Source organism: Pleuronectes platessa, chromosome 5 (genome assembly GCF_947347685.1).
Source record: "Pleuronectes platessa chromosome 5, fPlePla1.1, whole genome shotgun sequence".
NCBI classification, from domain to species: domain Eukaryota; kingdom Metazoa; phylum Chordata; class Actinopteri; order Pleuronectiformes; family Pleuronectidae; genus Pleuronectes; species Pleuronectes platessa.
Window position 1 is genome coordinate 17,442,522 of NC_070630.1, and position 19,717 is coordinate 17,462,238.

Here is a 19,717-nt window from a genome sequence, read left to right on the forward strand (position 1 = left end):
CCCAGTAGTTTGCAACCTTGTCTTCGGAAGCCTCCATGTGATGTCCTGCTGGCGGCTGGGTTCCTCTGCTGCTCTTGCTTGGTTTGTGCAGCTTGTGATTAACTAAAGCTGTCAATAAAAGAAAATCTTTAATATCCTTCAAGGGCAATTTGATGTACAAACAGCAATCAATGCATGACAAAAATAAAGAAATATATACAATGTAAATAAAACACAATATAAAAACCCTATAGACTAAGTAGCAGGGGAAAATGAGCTTTAATAAATGAATTGATAAGTCGACCAGCAGAAAATTACCCGTCAACTATTTAGATACTCTGGAAACATTTCATTCTACTTTAAGTTTCCTGTTGTGTTTCTAATAATTATTAATGTTGGTGACATTTCCTTGGTAAATGGGTGGACGTTTTATTACCTCTGCTAAGGAGGTTATGTTTTCACCTCTGATTTGTCAGTCAACAGGTTTATGTAATAAACTACTGGACCAGTAACCATACAAATTACTAGAAGGAAGCTGCATGGATTAGAGATGAACCTATACGGCTCTGTTGAGCTCTACTGAGTGCCAGTCTAGTGAATGAATCTGGAATCTTCTCTCAAAAAACATTTCCCCCCCCATAGGGTTTGTAGTGTGAAGCTAATGGGGGTTTTATAAAGATGTGATCTTATTTTTAACTTCATTATGGGGAATAATGATTTACTGATAGAACTTTACATGTTTTTACATTTTATACTTTATTGATGTTTAACTTATTACATATTTTTTAACATAGGCTGATGCACCAGATTTTTTATTGATTTCTTTTATTTTCAAAAATAAATACAAATTTGCATCATTAAAGAACTCCTATATTGGACCAAGCCCTATTCTTGAAAAACAACTCCAGACCAAATGTTGAAACAACATGACTGACTTTATGACGTTACATCTCACCCTGTAATTACCCCCCGTTCAACAGAGCACATCTCACATATCAGGAATCCATCAGGGAGAGAGAAGATACACGTTATTTTCAGTATAAATGTCTCCTGACTCATGATAGCTGAAGAATATAAATGTCTTTTATTCTGTCGAATCAATGGGCTCCCCCTGGGAGAGGCACACCTTTAAATTTTAATTATCTCCCAAATGCCAGGCACAAATCTGCAGACAGGCAGAGTAACACTTCTGCACACTCACACACACACTATTGTGCGTGATACTACAAAAGAAGTCTCTCACACGTACACAATGTCTGCTTCACCTTAATCAATAAACCACTGTCAATAACAACCACCAAACTGTCTCCTGTCTGAGAGTGTGTGTGTTTGTGTGTTGTTGTCACAGAGGATTGAGGAGCCACTGGGGTAATTTACCAGGAGCCGCTGACCCATTACCAAACCTGCCACAGAGGAACAATAACTAATTATCAGGCTCCACTCCACCGTCATCAATACCCCATTATCCCACAGTTCACTCTGTCTACACAGCTATCTGGTAAATACTTGTAAATAGGATGTAGCATGAGCATGTGTGATGAAGTCATTGTTCAGTCTTACCTTTACAAATAAATAACTCTACAAACTCTTCTATGTCAGAGGATCCCTTGTGCCTCCAGGTTTTAAGTTGAGCTTGAAGTTGGTTATAAAACTGTGTTTAGAGCAGCAGCTGCATGGTTCAAGATCAAGGAGTGGGACAAAAATAATGCGATCTGCAACACTACAATGGCAGTCAGTAGACCACACACCTTCACCAAGGTCCAACATGTCGCTTAAATTCAATGAAGCTGCACCAAATTGTTCAAACACGTATATCAGTTCCCTAAAGGTGACTAATCTTTTAAATCAAGATTGCCCCAGGTCAAATCTGATGGCCCTTGAAGTTCCCCTGTCCTCTCATCAGTGTTTCTTTAATAAATGAATCACTTAATAACAATAAACATGACAATTTAAGAATTATTCTTAGGTTAAAAATGGAAGTTTTCAAAAATATATTCAATGATGTGATTTTGCTCAAAGCTATAAAGCTAACAGTAAACAAGGAATGACTTTAATGAGCACCTTACTGAGTCAAGAATTGTGCATGGATTTTAAATTTAATTAATGGGTTCTTTCTTGGCCCATGTTCCAAACTTCCACCTAGGTTTCGTGGAAATCTGTTTTTGCGTAATCCTGCTGACAAAAAATATAACCTCTATTCTATTTCTTTGTGACCTTATAAGGTTCCAACTTGACCCATTGTCAAAAAATTATGCTGGAAGACCACAACAATGACAACATTATATCAAACCCTTGCATTTTTTATTTTACAGCACTTTCCTCCTTATTCTTCTTGTTACAATTAAAACAGATGAGTTTTAACAATTTATTTATTTATGTGGTTCATTGTAGAGTTCATGTATTGTTAAATGACGCAAGTGTCTCCCTCAGGCTTTCTCTAATATAAGGCACCAGTTGCCCTGATCGTGGTAGCTGCTCTGCACCTTGACTCCAGCCACATGACCACACATCTGCTCAAGCTCCCCCTGCTGGAAAACGTGGTAATAGCGGTGGAAGACGGGTGCTGGGCCGCTCTCAGACTCGGGCTTCAGAGGTGAACTGGATGTCTGTGTGGTGTTACCACTAGGTTCAGAGTCAGGGGCGTGAGTGGCATCGCTGGCGTCAGGACCCGATCCAGAGGACATGTTGGGGTCAGAACCTGGGCTTGATGCACTGTTAGAGTCCGATTTGGGCTTGAAACTCAAACTTGAGGGTGAACAAAAGTCACCTGGAGTCTTTCTGGACGTCTCCTTCCTTTTGTTTTGCTTCCCATCCTTTTTGGATTCTTCCTCCCCTCGTTTCTTCCCCTCCTTCAGATGCCAGGGAACCAAAAGATCCTGGGTGTTGAAGGCGGTGCGGTTGGTGTGAACACTTAGTTTGCCATCAGTCACTTTGCTAACATCTTGCATGCTGTCAACAGATCTGTCGCCGTCTTCTACACAAGGCTCCTGTCTGTCTTCTGCTGGGCTGTTGACTGGGCTGAGGTTCCCCGGTTGCCCTATGTTCTGACCTTTGAGGTACTTTGACCTCTGCTTGTTGTGCTCTTGTTCGAAAGCCCAAACGTAGATGAGCGCTTGACCTCCAGGCTTCAGAAGTCTCACCAGCTCCCTCACTGCTGCCAGCCGACGTTCCTACAGCACAAACTTTTTCAATCAGCCGGGAAACTGAAAACTCCAGAGACTCAAATGTGGGTTTGCCTTTCCACTGTATTTTAAATGTCAAGGTAAATCTGTCTATTATATTGTTTTTAGAAAATAGGAAAAGATGGTGAATGAAGCTTGTACGTTTGAATGTTTTCTGCAGAATTTAAGTTACCAACTACCAGTAGATGTTAGCAGGTGTTAGCAGCCACCAGCAGATGTTAGGGGCATAACTTCAGTTGTGTGCCTTGGCTAAATTTACTAGATCTAGACTTTTCTTTGTATCTGCTCCAAACTCCTGACAAACACAAATATCAGCCAGCTAAACATCAGATTTCTTCTCTCACGACCAATCAATTATTTTCTCAGAAATCAACAAATGTCTAACCTGGATTTTGTTCTCTCTGAATTGCCTTCTAGTTGTAAAGTAGATCATTGAGGACAAAACCTTTTATGGAGCAGGAATGAAAGTTAAAATTGAGCTGAAACCTGTGTTGTGTTCCTAAAATCACCCAAGAGATGTTTGACAGTTTTTTATTGTGTGTTTCTCACTGGGTAAGTAACAAATTTATTTCTACAGAGATGGAAGTGTCCCCTGTTATTTGTGCGTGCATCTGCTGCATGTACCTGTGTGGAAAAGTGGTGGATGACGGCGATGGAGATGCAGGCATCACAGGAGGCCGTTCTCAGGGGGACACTGAGAGCGTCAGATACAAACGCCTGGAAACCTCTCTCTGCACAGATCTGGACCAGGGCACTGCTGCGGTCAGAGCCAACCTGAACAGACACAAAACATGAGGAAGTATGAAACAGAGGGACTCGAATGTGGGGAAAGCACGTAGAGAACCGTGGTAGGTAGATGGACTGGAAGACAGAAAACCAGCAAGGGGAAATAAAAAGGACTGATGGGATTATTTGAATAATATTCAGCACATCTTGTCTAAAGGAGCAATTCAATCAGGCTTCATGAGTCATGTGATCTCTTCCCAAATGAGACAGAGGTGATAATAAACAGACAGTGAGCAACACTGCACACATGCTCAATCTGTTAGTGATATGCAAACACAAACAAAATAAAAGGTTGAAACCCTTTTCATTTCAATTAACACTGGGAAGGTTAAACAGTGTTAATCTGCAATGAGAGACAGAACAAGAGGGGAAGGTGGCGAGGTGAGAAGTGAAGTGCACCGAGAATAAATCTGATCGGGAACAGAAAAAAACCAGAAGACTCAGAAAGTCATTGCTGATCTGATCACAGTGTTCTCAGGGGGGATTTATCACAGTTACAGTCTGAGTCAGGATAAGCTGCTTACATGCACCTCCAAATCCCAAACATTAATATCCCAGTGTGCATGCGTAAACACAACATTTAGGGTATCACCATGGAAACAGAGACCACGCACGATGACAACAAGCAGAAATGAGGGGAGCAGCAACAAGGATAGTTATATTCTGAGGTACAATATATGAGTTATCTCTGTTAAATGTAGAGACAACGTAAAACAAACTAGCTACTGACCAATTAAAATACTAAAGCAGTTCCTTTTGTAAATCTCCTGTGTTGAATGGGCTGTGTGCTTGTCCTGTGGTGATGCTGGCTGCAGCTTTGTTTCTGCAAACTGTTGAAGTGATCTGCAGTAATCGAGCCGCAGCAGGACTCAGTCCACAGAACCACCAAGCTGCACAAAGAGCTGCTCACCTGTTTATTCAAAGTTTGTTAATACTGAACGTCTCGCTTGTCCCAACCCATTATAATTTGTCGACGCACGTCCTTGAGCCTTTACAGATACACATGGCAAGTGTTTTATGGATGTAACGGACCGTGTGTCTCCTCTTCCTCCCGTTATACCCAAAAATTAAGCTCGGGGGAATGCAGCAGAATGTGTGGTTTTTCACTGAGACGATAATACAAGAGAGGGTGGCAATAAAAAACTAATGTAGAAAGGTAATTTCCCAGCAGGCGTGAGTAGAGAACAGCAGAACTACAAAAATGATTCTAACATATGATGACACTCACCGCTATCACCTCCGGGTTAACACCCAGGTATTTTCCATTTCCACAGCCCACATCAGCCAGCACGCTGCCGGGCGGGAGCGAGGACAGGAAGTGGCAAACGCGAGGCCATGGGGAGTGGCGGGTGCTGCTGAAGTGGGAGGCGATGGCGTCGTACACCCGGTGCACGTACACCTCCTCCAGACGGGCTGCGTCGGCATGGCAACAGGGAAGGGAAGGGGCGGTCGGCGGGGAAGGCGAGGGTGTCGAGAGAGCTCCCCGACTGTCACAGGTCGAGGGAAAAGCTGGAGAGGGGAAGAAAAGTGAGAAAAAGGGCAGCACATACACACACACACACACACACACATACTGTTCCTGGTCAACCCCCCCCATCAAAACATCAGGCTCAGGTTGGGTTCTGACCCACAAACAGAATCCCTGTCGCGCATGGGTCAGGTTCTGTTACTTTTATCTCTGACCTGCTCGGGTTTGGACAGGAAAACCAACCCAGCCTGTAGGGGAGAGCGGGGTAATGTGGGACATTTTTTACATTTGCTCCCCTCTAGACGAGCTAAAATGATATATCAGTGAAATGTACACATTTCCCATTAATTCAGGATGTTTTCTAGCAATGGAAATGATCAGAATGTCTTCAGGACAAAGGGCAGTGAAAATATGGTTGTTTTAAAAAAAGTGGTCTTGTGTCCCACTTTACCTACGGGGTAAAGTGGTCCACTTACTTTTATCTCTTTTCAATTCAGGCTAATCTTCAGCTAGCATCAATCACATGGTTTTATATGTTGGAAGTTCACCAACATGTATGATATAAGTTTTTCTACCTGAATCAATTTGTTTTGACACAACAGTTGATTAAGTTCAAAGCAAGAAAATTTACTTTTACATGCAAAAAAACAAATTTTTGTGAAAAAACATACTTTCCACAGCACCTGCACCAACTTATCCTTCATTGCAAGGGGGGAATGGGAGGGGCTTTTAAACATAATAGTCACATGATCACAAATGTGTTCCGTTGCCTAGATACAGGGGGTGTTTCACATCACCCGATGTCCCACATTACCCCGCTCTCCCCTACTCTGTTCCACCAGCTAGTTTTCAGTTTGTTTTATTTTGCACTTGGAAGATTCTCACCACAGCGGCACGGGTCATGTCTGATCTTGCGGAAAGTGAAGGAAGTGCGTGTGCCCCTTTTGCTTAATGTAAGGTTGCTGTTGCTCCCGATGTCGGACTCTGAATGAGCAGAGGATTGTGGGTCGCAGACTGGCACCATGTCAAACTTCCGAGGAGTGATCCTGAGCAGAGATAAGAGACAGTTGTTGTACTTATTGACATTGACACACAAAAAGTCAAACACAGACTGTATTGTAGAAAAGCACAGTATGAAGATTTCTACAACAGAGGAAGTTTGAAACGTCTCTGTGAAAGGACTCAAACTCATGTTCCATCCCTAACTGTCTCATGGCTGCAGGGACTGATCCGTCACCCAGAGTCCAGCTCACCCGTGGGTCCAGAGGTATCTGCTCTCGCCCTTCATCACCAGGAGGCTCTGCCCGGGCAACACCACAGGAACGAGACGACCATCAGGATGACGGAACTCCATCACCGTCTGTAGAGACAAGTGGACAAGCATTCACTTTGTTATCAAAACAAAGAGGGAGGAGGCCAATCACACACAGCTACGTGGTATAACAGAAAGAGAAAAAGAGAAAAGGAAAAAAAGAAGATTCGACAAAACTCAATTATTTTGTAACAACCAAGTGGTGTTTATATCTTCACATCTTGTTCAGAGGAAAATTCTTTGATTTGAATTTGTTCCTTTCCTTTCCTATTCCATTCTACCATGTTGTTATTCAGCTGTTTGAGATGTGACAACAATAAAAACCATTTTCATTTTGCAAAGTATGGAAGGGAAAAATTATCTTTAGAACTTTTTAGAATGAAAGTAAGACGGAGGTCTCCACTATACTCACTCTGACTTTCAATAATGCTCTAGTTAAACGTCAAAATTGAGTTTCCATGGATATTGCTCAGGCAGAATTAAAGTGTGACTGTGCTGAATCAGACATCCAACAAAAGCTGGTTTAACAGCAGCAATATCATTTTTTTCGAAACTACTACAGACCTTTAAACTTCACATACAAATAGCATTTCCAAATATAAAACCATCTTTCGACCGTTTAGAGCGATGTCACCCAGAGAAACCCCCCCCCACGTATGTCTCTCACTAACGACCAGCAGGGGCGTCTCAGTGGCTGATCCGAAGATTTCCATACAACACGTAACAGCATGAGCTCTATAGGGAAATTACGTCTGCATTATTTCAAACTGCTTCTCTCCAACTTCAGACAGCAAGAAAATTGGATTTTGTGAAGAAGGGGCGTGCGTGTGTGTGCATGTGTGTGTGGTATGGAGAGAGAGAGAAAGAGAGATTGGTTTACGATTGTGGGGAAGCAATATACAGCCAACACCGGTAAATGATCCGATCTTTCCCTCAAACCACAACTGAAAGTCGGTCTCACTCTCTCTCACACAAAGACGAGCACACACAGGACGGTGCTGTTCCAATCTAGGTATTAGCCAAATAATGACGCTGGTGGAATGTGCATTTTATTAAATTATACTTCAGTTTTCACAAAATAACTAAATAATAGATGTTTTGGCCCATCAGCAACACATTATCATAAGTATCAGCACTTTGAAAAGATTATGCAATAAACCACATGGACTTGGAGGAAATTGCCTTGTTTTATGGACCTAACATTACAATATTATTCTCGAAATAAAAGATTTTATTTTTCATCATATGACTCCATCTTATGACTCCATCATACTCATCATATTGTCATATGCACAGAATATTGATTTTAGGGGCTGAAACATTTCATTTCACCTATTGATTGATTGCACTTCCTACTCGGAGTTTTAAGTTGTACACACATTTCTTCTCAAAATAGGTTTCACCATTTCTTTTGATCATTCCTTGTTTACAAAGTGGGAAACAAGCCAAGTGACAAATCTAAAGAAAGTGTATTAATAGAAGGCCACAGTGAGCAGGAGAGAGTGATAGGATTCAAGTGTGTTAGAGAGAAGGAACGTAGCAAGCAAGGTGACAAGATGCTCTCAGCAAAATCACTAGGAGACGCACACACACGTGCGCACACACACACACACTGGTGACAGGTGTGCCCTATGGACAGATGAATCAATCTGGTTAGTTAAGTGTCGGTTAATTTGATTGATCAAAGCAGGAAACAGAAAGACGAATCATCAGCAAAATCTTCACACTTACATCTGACCTCCAACTGTCACATTGCTGTCGTGTAACCTTCCTATTAATTATTGATAAATGCACCTTCAGTACCACTGATCGTTATTCGCCGCGCAAGCTGATTGATGACTTTGTACATTTGGGTTTAATTAACAACCCACAGGTCGGTGGAGAGAATGTCTGTGGACTGGCTCATGCTGCTTGACGGACAGACTTCCTACCTTTGCCCCGAGGCTCAGAGACAGGATGGTGTCCTCAAAGGCAGAGTGCGTGTCCACATGAGGAGGGATTCCTGAAAAATATAGTAATAAGTATTATTATTATTATGATGATGATCACACATGTAGAATGCAATGTATGAGACAAATGCCCATCAGTTTTCTCTGTAATATAAGAATGTTTAGGGTTCAGTGTTTTGGAAGGATGCTGCTGATCATCACTCAACTCATTCCCACATTAAAAAAAAAATTATAAGTTCATGTTATTGTTATTGTTAAATTCCTTCCTTAAACACTTATTTCAATCAGCTAAGGTCACTGCTGTAACTTTCACACAACCAACAGTTTAAAACTCCTGTGAAGCCATTCTGTAAAGATTTCTGCTGCCACCTAGTGGTGATGATCAGTAAACTCTAATTCTGTTTTCTCTTTAAATGACAGAAAAGATCATTTTGAATAAGCAGCTGTGACTCGACGTTTAGTTTAACAAGTCTCTGAAATACATACCACCCAGCACTTAATCAATTTAACATCTATCTTTATAATCCAGTGGTTCTCACGTCATTCTACAAGGCTTCTTTACCACTTTCACATGTTTGAACTTCCTGATTGATTGGGTGATTGATTGATTGATTGATTAGGTTTGAATTCAAGGGATTGAGTAATCTTCAATACAGCATTGCACTGGAATAACTCACCTTGTCCAGACTCATACTGGTTGATGGTCAGTTGGTCCGGCATGAAGTTGATGTGTCCGTTCCTCACACAGCGCTCCAGAACAGGCAGACACTCCTCAGGAAGACCTGGTTACACATCACCTCCTCAGTTACTTCTTTCTGAGGTCGTTTTTACGCCTCCAAGGATGTCAGGTTTTCATCAATGGTTTATTTTTTTGCAGAATTACACAAAAACTACTCAACCAATTTCCACCACACTTGGTGCAGGGATAGGGCCCGGACCTGGGGAGAACCCATTCAATTCATATGTAGGGGGGTCCAGAGGTGTTCCTAAGTTAGGTGGGATATGTAGTCCATCCAGCGAGTTCTGGGTTTACCTGTTCAACCTCCGGTTAACACCCAGCAGTCATCCTGACTTGATGCTCAAACCACCTCAACTCTCTAAGACTGAGCCCAGCCACCCCACAACGGTCCGGCACAGCACCCACATTACTGCAGACGCTGCACCAACCAGCCTGTCCATCTCGCACTCCATCTTCCCCTCACTCATGAACATGACCCCAAGATACTTAAACTCCTTTAATTGGGTCATATACACCCAATGACTCAGGTCATCAGACCACTTTGATTGAACTTGGATTTTTCTACAGTAAGAATGAGATGGTTTGGGTTGTTCAGCATTGGTGGAGGTATGTGCTCTGCTAAACCTAAACTTATGTCCCACAAGATGACAACAAATATTTGGAGGATTTCAAGATTTTTTTCTAACATCTGCTATACTAGCACCTTAAGAGCAAATCACAGAATGTTGCAACAATCTCAGCATTGCAAAATGTGACTAATAAAACTCAAAATCCATAAGAAAAAGGGGAAAAAAATGTATTACCTGCAGGTAATGGATTGTCCTTATCCACGTTGTTGTTGTCGTACCGAAATTCAAAACCATAATGTTTGACTCTTCTGTGCTTCAGAGATTTCTGAGCTAAAAGTGATGGAAATTGGAAAAAGGTTTAAATTCATGTAATTCTTTCTGAACTGTTCAGGGTAACTTTGTATTTCAGTCATTTTGATTCATTCAGAGTGATGCTTACATTTTTTTACATTTATAATTAATATGAATTTTCAACATAACTTTGACTGATTGGAAAGATGCATTGCTACCTTGAGAATACATTTAAAAATGTATTAATCTGGTTTTCTTTTCTTCTTCTCAACTCACATGATATCTAAACAGATAGAGAACTTGAAGAGAATATCCAAAGCAGCCCAAACCAAATAAAACACATAATGCAGGTCCTCACCGGTGACATCATCATTTGTAGATGACCAGTCTATAGCAGCAAGCAACAGGGCCTCTTCCTCTGGAGAAACAAAATCTTCCACTAAGACTAATCCCTCCGGCAAAGGAGCAGCCTTCTCCTCCTCACAGTTCACTGTACACAATTACACACAACACACACAATAAAGGATCACACTACTGGCTACCAAATTTGTTTTCCTATATACGACACACAAGCACATGAACAAATCCAATGCCTGTAGTAAACTTAATGCATGCATTCAAAAGTATCAGAGTAATGTGTGTGTTGGTCAGTGATGAAGTACCTGAGTTGACATAACCGAGGTAGAGTGTGACACCGTTGTCTCCACACTGCAGCTTGTGTCCGTTGAGGTGGACGAGGGCTTTGCGAGCACTCTCCTCAGACCTGGGAACAGTATGACAAGAAAGGCGTGTCAGTTTTAAACAGTAATTTTTCAGGAGTGATCAACAAAAAGGTTTTGAAAGTATAAAATAAGTTGTTGTTGTGACTAACTACTGTCCATGCAGCAACTGCACCTGTACGTGACAAAAGCATACGGCTTGTGCGGAGGCATCATCAGGGACTCCATCTCCCCCATCTCCTTCAGAGCAGCAGAAAGCTCCTCTCGACTGACGCCGTTCCCCAGGCCGCCGTTAGCCACCACCAAACTCTGCGGAGGAGACACACATAGACTGATTGGTTCATTTTTCATCAGTGATGCTGCTACTGAAGGAGGCAAATGTGACCGTGTACCTCAATACTTTATAGAAATGTAGCAGAAAGTACAGATATTTGATTATATATGTAGCGAAGTAAAAGTGAATAACATATCTACTTAAGTGAAGTACAGATAAATGAGAATTATACTTAAGTACAGTAATGAAGTAAATGTACTTTTTTAACAACACTGCCATTAATCAATCATGACAATAATAATACGATTTAACCATATGTTTTATTTTGTTGTCATGCTCAACACAAATATCCAATGCTACTCCAACGTTTGATTAAACAACTGAAATGACGTCAAAAAGTGACAGGTGCACGTTTGCATTGAAAAGGAGATCTGGAGGGATATACGTCATGTGTCCTTGAATGCTACACACACATATATATATATATATATATATGTGTATGTTGCATTCAAGGACACATATAGGACCCTATAATGAGGGTTATATATATATATATATCCATTCAGTGTTTCAACCTGATTCAGGCTCATGTTAGGAAACAATCCCAAAAAGACTCATGGACTGATGGTATCCATCTTTTCTTTAACCGCTACTATGTAAACAGTGTCTGGAGTTGACAGCGGTGCACTGTAGCTAAAAATCGGCTTTTTATAGATTGCACCTCCTCTGACAGCTGCAAAAAGGACTTTATATAAACAAGTAGAAGCTGGTACATGTCTCTCACACTTCCGGTTTTTAACCTGTAAACATTAATGCCATCACTATTTACCTTGTTAGGCTGTGGCGTCGTGTTGATGCCTTCATGTTTCAGCAAAGTGTGACTCGTTTTGATTTGTTTTCGGAGAACTTTCTTCTCCTCTTTGCTTCTTCTCACGGCCTTCACGTTGTTTTCTTCACCACCGTCCATGGTCCGCCACTGTATTTTGTCCGGGTGCAACAAGGGTTGAGGACTGATGGTTCCAGAGGAGTCTCCTCAGAGTGGGCCAGCTCCAACAATTTCCTTTTAAAGTTTCTATGTTGAATTTGTTTGTATTTTAGGAGTGGTTAAAAGTACTCAAACATTCATTCATTGATTAATTGTTTATATTTATATATTTTTTTCTAAATCATTACCCCAGTTAAGGTTTGCATCAAATGTATAGCCTGATGATTCATAGCTTTAAATATTATTTTGCGAAAACATATATATATGTATTCGCAAAATAAAATTATTTCAGAAAAATTATTTTGCAAATAATATATATATATATATGTATTCGCAAAATAATTTTTAAAGCTATGAATCATCAGGCTATACATTTGATGCAAACAGGCATGTAACATATGTGTATGAATTTCCCATACAAACACATATGTTACATACATTCATATATATATATATATATATATATATATATATATAAACGCATACGCATACATACAACATACATATATGAGTAGATATGGCAATTCAAACAAGTGGAATTATTATATTGTAGTTTTGTGTAGCCAACAATAATACTATTGATGTTGATCAACCAATTGTTTAATCTTCTCATCATTTCAGATCACAACTCACCCCTGGTTTGTTCTTTAACTCCACTGTCATGTGTTTCCCTTATATTGTATATGAGAACCAATACAAGCAGGAAAAAAAACATCTTGTTCCCTTAGGAGTATCAAATGGGTAATCAAGCTATAACATTCTTTCACATTCCAGCTGTTGTTATGTGGCATGTATTTACACTTTTCATGGGTTTACTCTTGCTCTTTCTGTCCAAGTCACGTCCCAGTCTGACTGATGACTAGTGTTTTTTTTCTGGGACTCCATTGTAAAGGACCTAAACCCTTATGCTAAATCCATGCTGCGTGCCTCTGTAATCTCCTCACAAGGGCTGGACTAAAATTCCCCATGGATCACTCTATAGGCCTCCTTAACTTGACGTCAGGGGATGTAAATGCAGAGAGTGGCTATAGGAGATGTGGAGACTGCTGTTCCATTTTCATGCATTGCAATCATCAGACTCTAATTCTGGCAAATTCAGGTGATCTGGTGTTACGCGGTTTTGAAAAGGAATCGTTGGCTTGCTTTTGATACAAACACATTCAAGGCATGAGTGCAGAATTACAATGGAATAATGTATTGTTTTGTCTTTGGCACAGTGCCTGCCCTGCTCTCTGTCTGCTTCCCCGTTCAAAAGAGCCAATTAGCTCAGATCCTGTGTATGAATTCCTCTGCAGCCGGATTAATGACTCCACAGCCCCTCTGGGTGCCAGTGTGTGCTCAAGCGTGCATGTGCACATCTTTGTATGTGTCTGTGTGCCATTGTGCATGTGGATCGTGCATGTGTGTGCATTTATACAAGGGCGTGTTGAGTAATGAGGCCCTCACCTGTTCTCAGCCATCCCAGTGATTACAGTGCCAGGCTGAGCTGCTGGCCAGTGGGAACCCTTTGTCGTCTTTACAGCGCAGCTCAGTTTAGCCCGCAAAACAACAGCTGGTCAGAGAGGAGAACGCACGGCTGCCCTCTCCGCCATGACAACAACAATGTCCTCCAATCTTGTTTTCAAAAACAGACAACTTGAATATTCACTCTATTATGAGCCTTGGACGACACAGCCAAAATGAGATGGCCTTAGGGGTTTTTGCATTCACCGAAATTGAATACAATATATTTGATACAGTGTAGGCCCATTTTTTGTGAAAACCCTACAAGAACAATGAGGAAACTCAAAAGAGGTTTATCATATTTGTTGTATTTCTTTCCCCAGTTTATTTACCCTGATATCACACACTCTGGAGGAGGAGGTTTATAGTTCATTTCTGACAATGCGGGCAGCAAATTAGAAAACTGTTACTAAAAGTAATTTAGAAGTTTGATGATGATGATCTAATGGATCTAATGGAGACCATGTGACAAAAGCTTTACCGTAGAGTGAGATTTGTTTCTGAAGTACTTTTTGTGTAAGACACAAACTTTTAACCAGATCTCATGAGTATAATGTTAAAAATCCAATTCAGAGCTCGGTAGCTTTTCATAAAGTCCTGAAGAATGAATGTGAATAAATAAATTATAGATGTACAAAGTGGAAGTGTCATTTTGATGCTATTAACACGAGGCAAGGACTTTTCCTTTCCAGTGCACAAGGGCAGCTTCACCTCAGACATCAGCCAAGCTAGAAAAAAGTACCGTAATGGTGAGAAGTAGAGTGGAACCATTCGTGCACCCTGAGGCATGCCATCAACCTTTGAAATGCAGGGATGACAGCCAGAAGCCAAACTTCTGTTGCTGGCATCTTTGTATTATAATTGGCTGGAGACTGCAAGACAGAGATGAACACATAAAGAAACTAGATCCTGCTTTTTAAAATATTGGTTCGGATGTCTGCCGCCCTCTAGAGACTATGCTCTTGCAGAAAAATGATAGTTATAAAAACAGAAGTGATAAAGCAGGCAGATAGAACAGATGATAACAAAGACTGCATTTGTGAAATCTAATTCTGTTACTCTGCACCAATCGTCGCTTGACTGTTTTTCATGGACTCTTTCTAGAGATTGAAACATCTGAAATACAATATAATACCATATAAAGTAATGACAATATAGTTAAAAATGAAATATAACTAACTTAAGAAGCTTTTTGGTATAAAAATGTAAACAGCCAAAGTTTTTCTTCCATTACAAAGGTATCAGCAAGAGAAGACTAATTATCAAGATCGGTTTGTGATTAAAAGGCAACTAATAATGGATATTAGACAAAGATAAAAGGGATAGCGTTTATCATCTCTCAGTCAACTGCGATGAATTCCTGTCTCTTCTCCAACCTCTGGTGCCACAGTGGAAAAATATTTAATCACTTAAAATGAGCAAAGCTGCAGGCTAAATCATTTTTCACTGCCAGTTATTTGTAGACTAAAGTGCAGGCTAAACCACAGCACAAATTATGTTTATTGAAGAAGAGAAAAAGTGAGACGTGGTTCTCTCACCTGTTTCCAGTCTTTGTGCTTGGTGTTACTTTGTGTTGTTAGAGTCACTGTCAGTCATTTTTCTTACCCTTTATTAATGATGAACTTTAGATATCGCTTGTTTGTAAACTAAATATGAATCTACATTCATCAGGTGAAAAGTTTAGAAGCATAGATGTTTTAGTGAAATAAATTAAATCCAACCGCTTTAATCTAGTGAACTTTGGTTCTGGCGTACATTAGCTAATTATCTTCTCCTTGCTCTGTTACATTTTTGCAATAGTATATAAAGCACCTAAGATTGAAACTATTCCTTTCTCTTGACAATAAAAAGTATTTATACTGCTTGCACTTACGCACGCACACATTCTATGTTTCACACACACAAACACACACACACAAACACACACACACACACACACAAACACACACACAAAGAGAGGGGGAGAATTTGAGGAATGGTGTCTCTGAGGCCTTGTTGACACCCTCCTGTCTCTCCACCGATTTAGAGGATAACCTTACCAGCACCTTTCTGTCCCAAACGCTAAACAAACACACACACAAAGACACGCACACACACACACACACACGCACCCACACACACACACACCCCCACACACATAGATGTCAGAGTGTGTCATGGTCCACCTCGGCCTGCTTTATTTCCCCCCCCCGTGCTGGATCTGTGTGACAATGGGAATCCCGAGTGAAAAAGCTCTTGGTCTGACCCTGGCAGAGCAACAGGGTGATAAAATGGCAGCTGTTTTGATCCGATAAATCCTCTGGGAATGACCTTGGAATCCACTGATGGAAAGGTTCAAGGGAGCTGGTACACACTTTGTCCCACCGTGACCCTTCTGTATGTACAGGAGAAGGTGTGTGTCAGCGGGGTTTAACACTAGTTTAGAGATAACACTGTTCAAGCAGCTGTCAAGTGAGAGATGAGCTGAGAGGGTCACTGTCAGAACACTTTTCTTAGCACCAGCATAACGCAGAGGAAGGTGACTGGAAAGATACAACGGGTGCACACAACCACAAAATGTCTACAATACGCTATTAGTTTTTCTTTTCAAAATGCTTGTTTAATTTCTGCCTGAATTTAAATGAGAAATTAATGCTTTTATGTTTGTCTCCTAAATATGAAGCCATATCTAGCAGTTGGCATAAATACTATAGGAGAAACAGCTAGCCAGGTTAACAGGTTGGCACCTTTAAAGCTAGTTAACTAGCATGTTGTCTGGCATTCATCCTAATGATTCCAAGTGACAACTGGTCGAATTTTAAAGAATTTCCCTAAAGGGAGACTCAAGATATAATGTTCAACAGCCCCAAAACATGTTTTGTGTTCAGTTTATTTAACAGGCCAAGTGAACATTTGAACCAAATGAAAGAAATTCCTACGGGGGGCGTTCCTGAGATATTGTGTTCACAAGACCAAAAACTTGTTAGGTAAGGTCACAGCAACCTTGACCTTTGACCACCCAAATTCTAATCAGCTCTTCCATGAGACCAAGTGAATGTATGAAACAGATGTAATGAAATCCCCTGATATATCAAGTTCATAACAATGAGAGGTCACATGACCTTTTCACTTTCAAGCACCAAAATCTAAATCTTGTAGGAAATTTCAAGAAATTACCTCTTGAGATAATGTGTTCACAAGTATGGGACTGACACACAGACAGATGGACATCATCATTCTTCTGGCAACTGGCTGCGGAGTGAGGAGGCATTAGACAAGGTGCTTGTGGAAGGATTTTCACTCTCAACCCATGGCCAAACTAGCTGTTTCCCATCTTTGTGTAGGCTAAGCTAAAAGTTGCTCACTTTGGATTTAGCCAAAAGTGTACTATTAATATTCTAATCTAACTCAACAAGAAAGGAAACAAGCAAGTGAACACGTGTAGCTTGTTTCCTGTGCATTGAATACAGCACTGCAGATTGCTATTGATTAGTTGTAAAAGTTTTACATAAAGTTTGTTCAAAATTTTAGGAAACATTTTGTGTGTATATAGTACAATACTAGAGCTATAACAAATTACAATCTACGATTTTACAATTTCTGTACAAATGTATTATCTGAAGTGGAAGGGGGGGTTAGTTTAAATATCAGACTTTGAAAACCCTGGCTCTGCAGGCTCTGCAGTATACTGGTCCCGGTCAGTCTGTCTGCACTCCACTGACAGGAGCAGAATCTGATTCAGCCTGGCTGCCAGTTGTTGTTCGCACCCATCGGTCAAATCGCTCTGTTTCAGGAAACGTGCCAATCTTTGTGTGTGTCACTCCTCTGTAACCTATGTGTCCTTTCATTCTCCTTAATAACTTCCAATTACCAGTAGAAACTATTAAAAGCTGGTGTAGTGCAGTGGCAGAAAGTGCTGTCTTCTATTTGTCATCATTATTTTTCTTAGTATCCTATAAGTTCCTTTGCCTGTGTACAAGGCGTGAACTGACAGGGCAGACGAAAGATGAATTATGGCATCAGCTGGTTGAAAACCTGGGAGCCTCATGTTTAACATTTTGGAGTGATTGTTCTGTTATTCTTCACTTTGACCCGTGCATATTTGCTCCACAGATACTGAGTGATACTGTTACAGTTTCCTATAACCATCAGTGAATATTGTGTTTGGAATAAATATGATTCACTTGATAATTGCCATAATGTTTTATAAATAACCTGATGAGTGTGCGTGTGTGTGGTGTATGGTTTCAGTTGGGAAACACTCCAGTGGGTGGGATTGTGGAAAATAACACACTCTCTTGTTCATTTAGTTGGTGTGTGACATCAGTCTGTGTGTATGTGAACCATGGGCGGTCCCCTGAGGATGGCTACTTTAGGAGCGGGTCCGGCCCCTGGCGACTGCAGAACACTGGACAGAGCAGGACCGGCTGCCAGTAGATGCTTCAGAGAAGAAGTGGCACAACAGAGAAGTTTCCAGTGAGAAGACGAGCTACTGAAGACGAGCTGCTGTGTCACAGATCAAAACCAAGAAAGGAGCGGACGGAAACATCTGCTTTCTCCTGTTCCCGTTCATAGTGAGAGACCCTGAAGAAAGGTAACAGCTCAATGAGCAGAATGAAAACATCTGCAAACTGACACCCAAGGCATTGGAGGGAACTTAACTTTTTTTGCATTTGAGACTCATGTGTTGTGTGTGTGTGCTTGTGTGCATCATATTTGTGTGTAAGGAGATACAGTATATTGACTGTGCTCCCCGGAGAGTGATGGTAACTGTGAACAGTTGCAGTAACCAAACTGAGCAGAGACTGATCCCTCTAATCTATGATAAGAGAGGCAACATACATGCCCACACAAACAGGAGATTTGCCAACAACCCACACACACAAACACATACACACACACACACACACACACACACACACACACACACACACACTAATACATGTTAGTGCCTCCTTGTATACTCGGCTTATTTCTGTATTTCTTTAAAACCTCCTTTACTAAAATATTGTGTTATTTTTTCTCCACCTCTGCCTCCTCTCAGGTCAAGGATCAGTATCCATATAGGAGCCACACCACAAATCTTCGTTGTTTCACCATCCTTCTCCTCATCCTCTCCTCGGCAGCAGAGACCTCTGCTCCTCCTCACCCTCTCCAGTCCCCTCTGCCTGTCACGCGACCATGGACCGCTCGGTGCAGGAGCTGTTCCTAAACTTCATGATCGTCTTAATCACTGTGCTGCTCATGTGGCTGCTGGTGAGAGTTTACCAGGACTGAAACGCAGAGCTATAAAAGTGAGGAGATGAAGGAGAGGCGCAGGAATGGAGGTGTAGATGTGGAGGGATTGAGGTGGTATATACCGTAGGACTTTGTGCAGACACAGTGTTTACATCTTTGCATTAGTGTATACTACACTCACTGGTCTATAGCATTTATGAGGTTAAAAAAACAACTGTGAGTGGTAGATCCAGGGCAGGTTGCCAATGACAAAGTCGTCTTGGATCCGTACTTGTATTCTGAGATGTATGAATGTGGCCTTGAAATTCTGGCAAAAGCCAGGAAGGTTAAATCAGTGAACAAATTGGAACGTGACAAAAAAATAATTGAACTGGGATTTGAGTCTCTAGTATTTCATTGCAAAGAAGTTGCTAGAAAACTCTCCAGTCTCAGGATAGTAACCCATGTCAGTGTGTCATTCATGTGAACTTCTATGCATGTAATGTCCATTGCTCTGTTTTTAGTAAAGTGATGAATATGTTAAATGCAGATACTCTATGTACTCCTCGAAAACAGGCATCAACACAAATAACAAAGCATCATGTTTAGGTTTTATTTCTTCCCATAAAGCAGTCTTTCAGTTGTTGGATTATTTCTTTGTTTTTCCCAAACATAAACTTTCCTGTTTTCCAATGTGAAGCCCACGTTTTTCCTTTGCTATCCTGAAACATATTAGTTGTTGTCTTGTTTGAAGTTACAGAGTGT

At 40.9% G+C, this 19,717-nt stretch overlaps 2 protein-coding genes across 2 annotated transcripts; one reads left to right on the forward strand and one right to left on the reverse strand.

The window, feature by feature from the left end:
- Positions 1 to 716: 716 nt before the first annotated feature.
- Positions 717 to 12,239, reverse strand: alkbh8 (alkB homolog 8, tRNA methyltransferase). Its single transcript, XM_053423582.1, has 12 exons — positions 12,098 to 12,239; positions 11,170 to 11,303; positions 10,938 to 11,038; positions 10,634 to 10,765; positions 10,219 to 10,314; positions 9,354 to 9,458; positions 8,659 to 8,729; positions 6,669 to 6,775; positions 6,301 to 6,461; positions 5,176 to 5,456; positions 3,786 to 3,935; positions 717 to 3,149 (listed from the first exon to the last, which is right to left on the reverse strand). Exons 1-12 carry the CDS (start codon positions 12,233 to 12,235, stop codon positions 2,406 to 2,408), a joined length of 2,220 nt encoding a protein of 739 aa, XP_053279557.1. The 5' UTR covers positions 12,236 to 12,239; the 3' UTR covers positions 717 to 2,405.
- Positions 12,240 to 18,062: 5,823 nt separating this feature from the next.
- LOC128440278 (sarcolipin) lies at positions 18,063 to 19,651 on the forward strand. Its single transcript, XM_053422946.1, has 2 exons — positions 18,063 to 18,329; positions 18,780 to 19,651. Exon 2 carries the CDS (start codon positions 18,917 to 18,919, stop codon positions 19,010 to 19,012), a length of 96 nt encoding a protein of 31 aa, XP_053278921.1. The 5' UTR covers positions 18,063 to 18,329; positions 18,780 to 18,916; the 3' UTR covers positions 19,013 to 19,651.
- Positions 19,652 to 19,717: the final 66 nt, after the last annotated feature.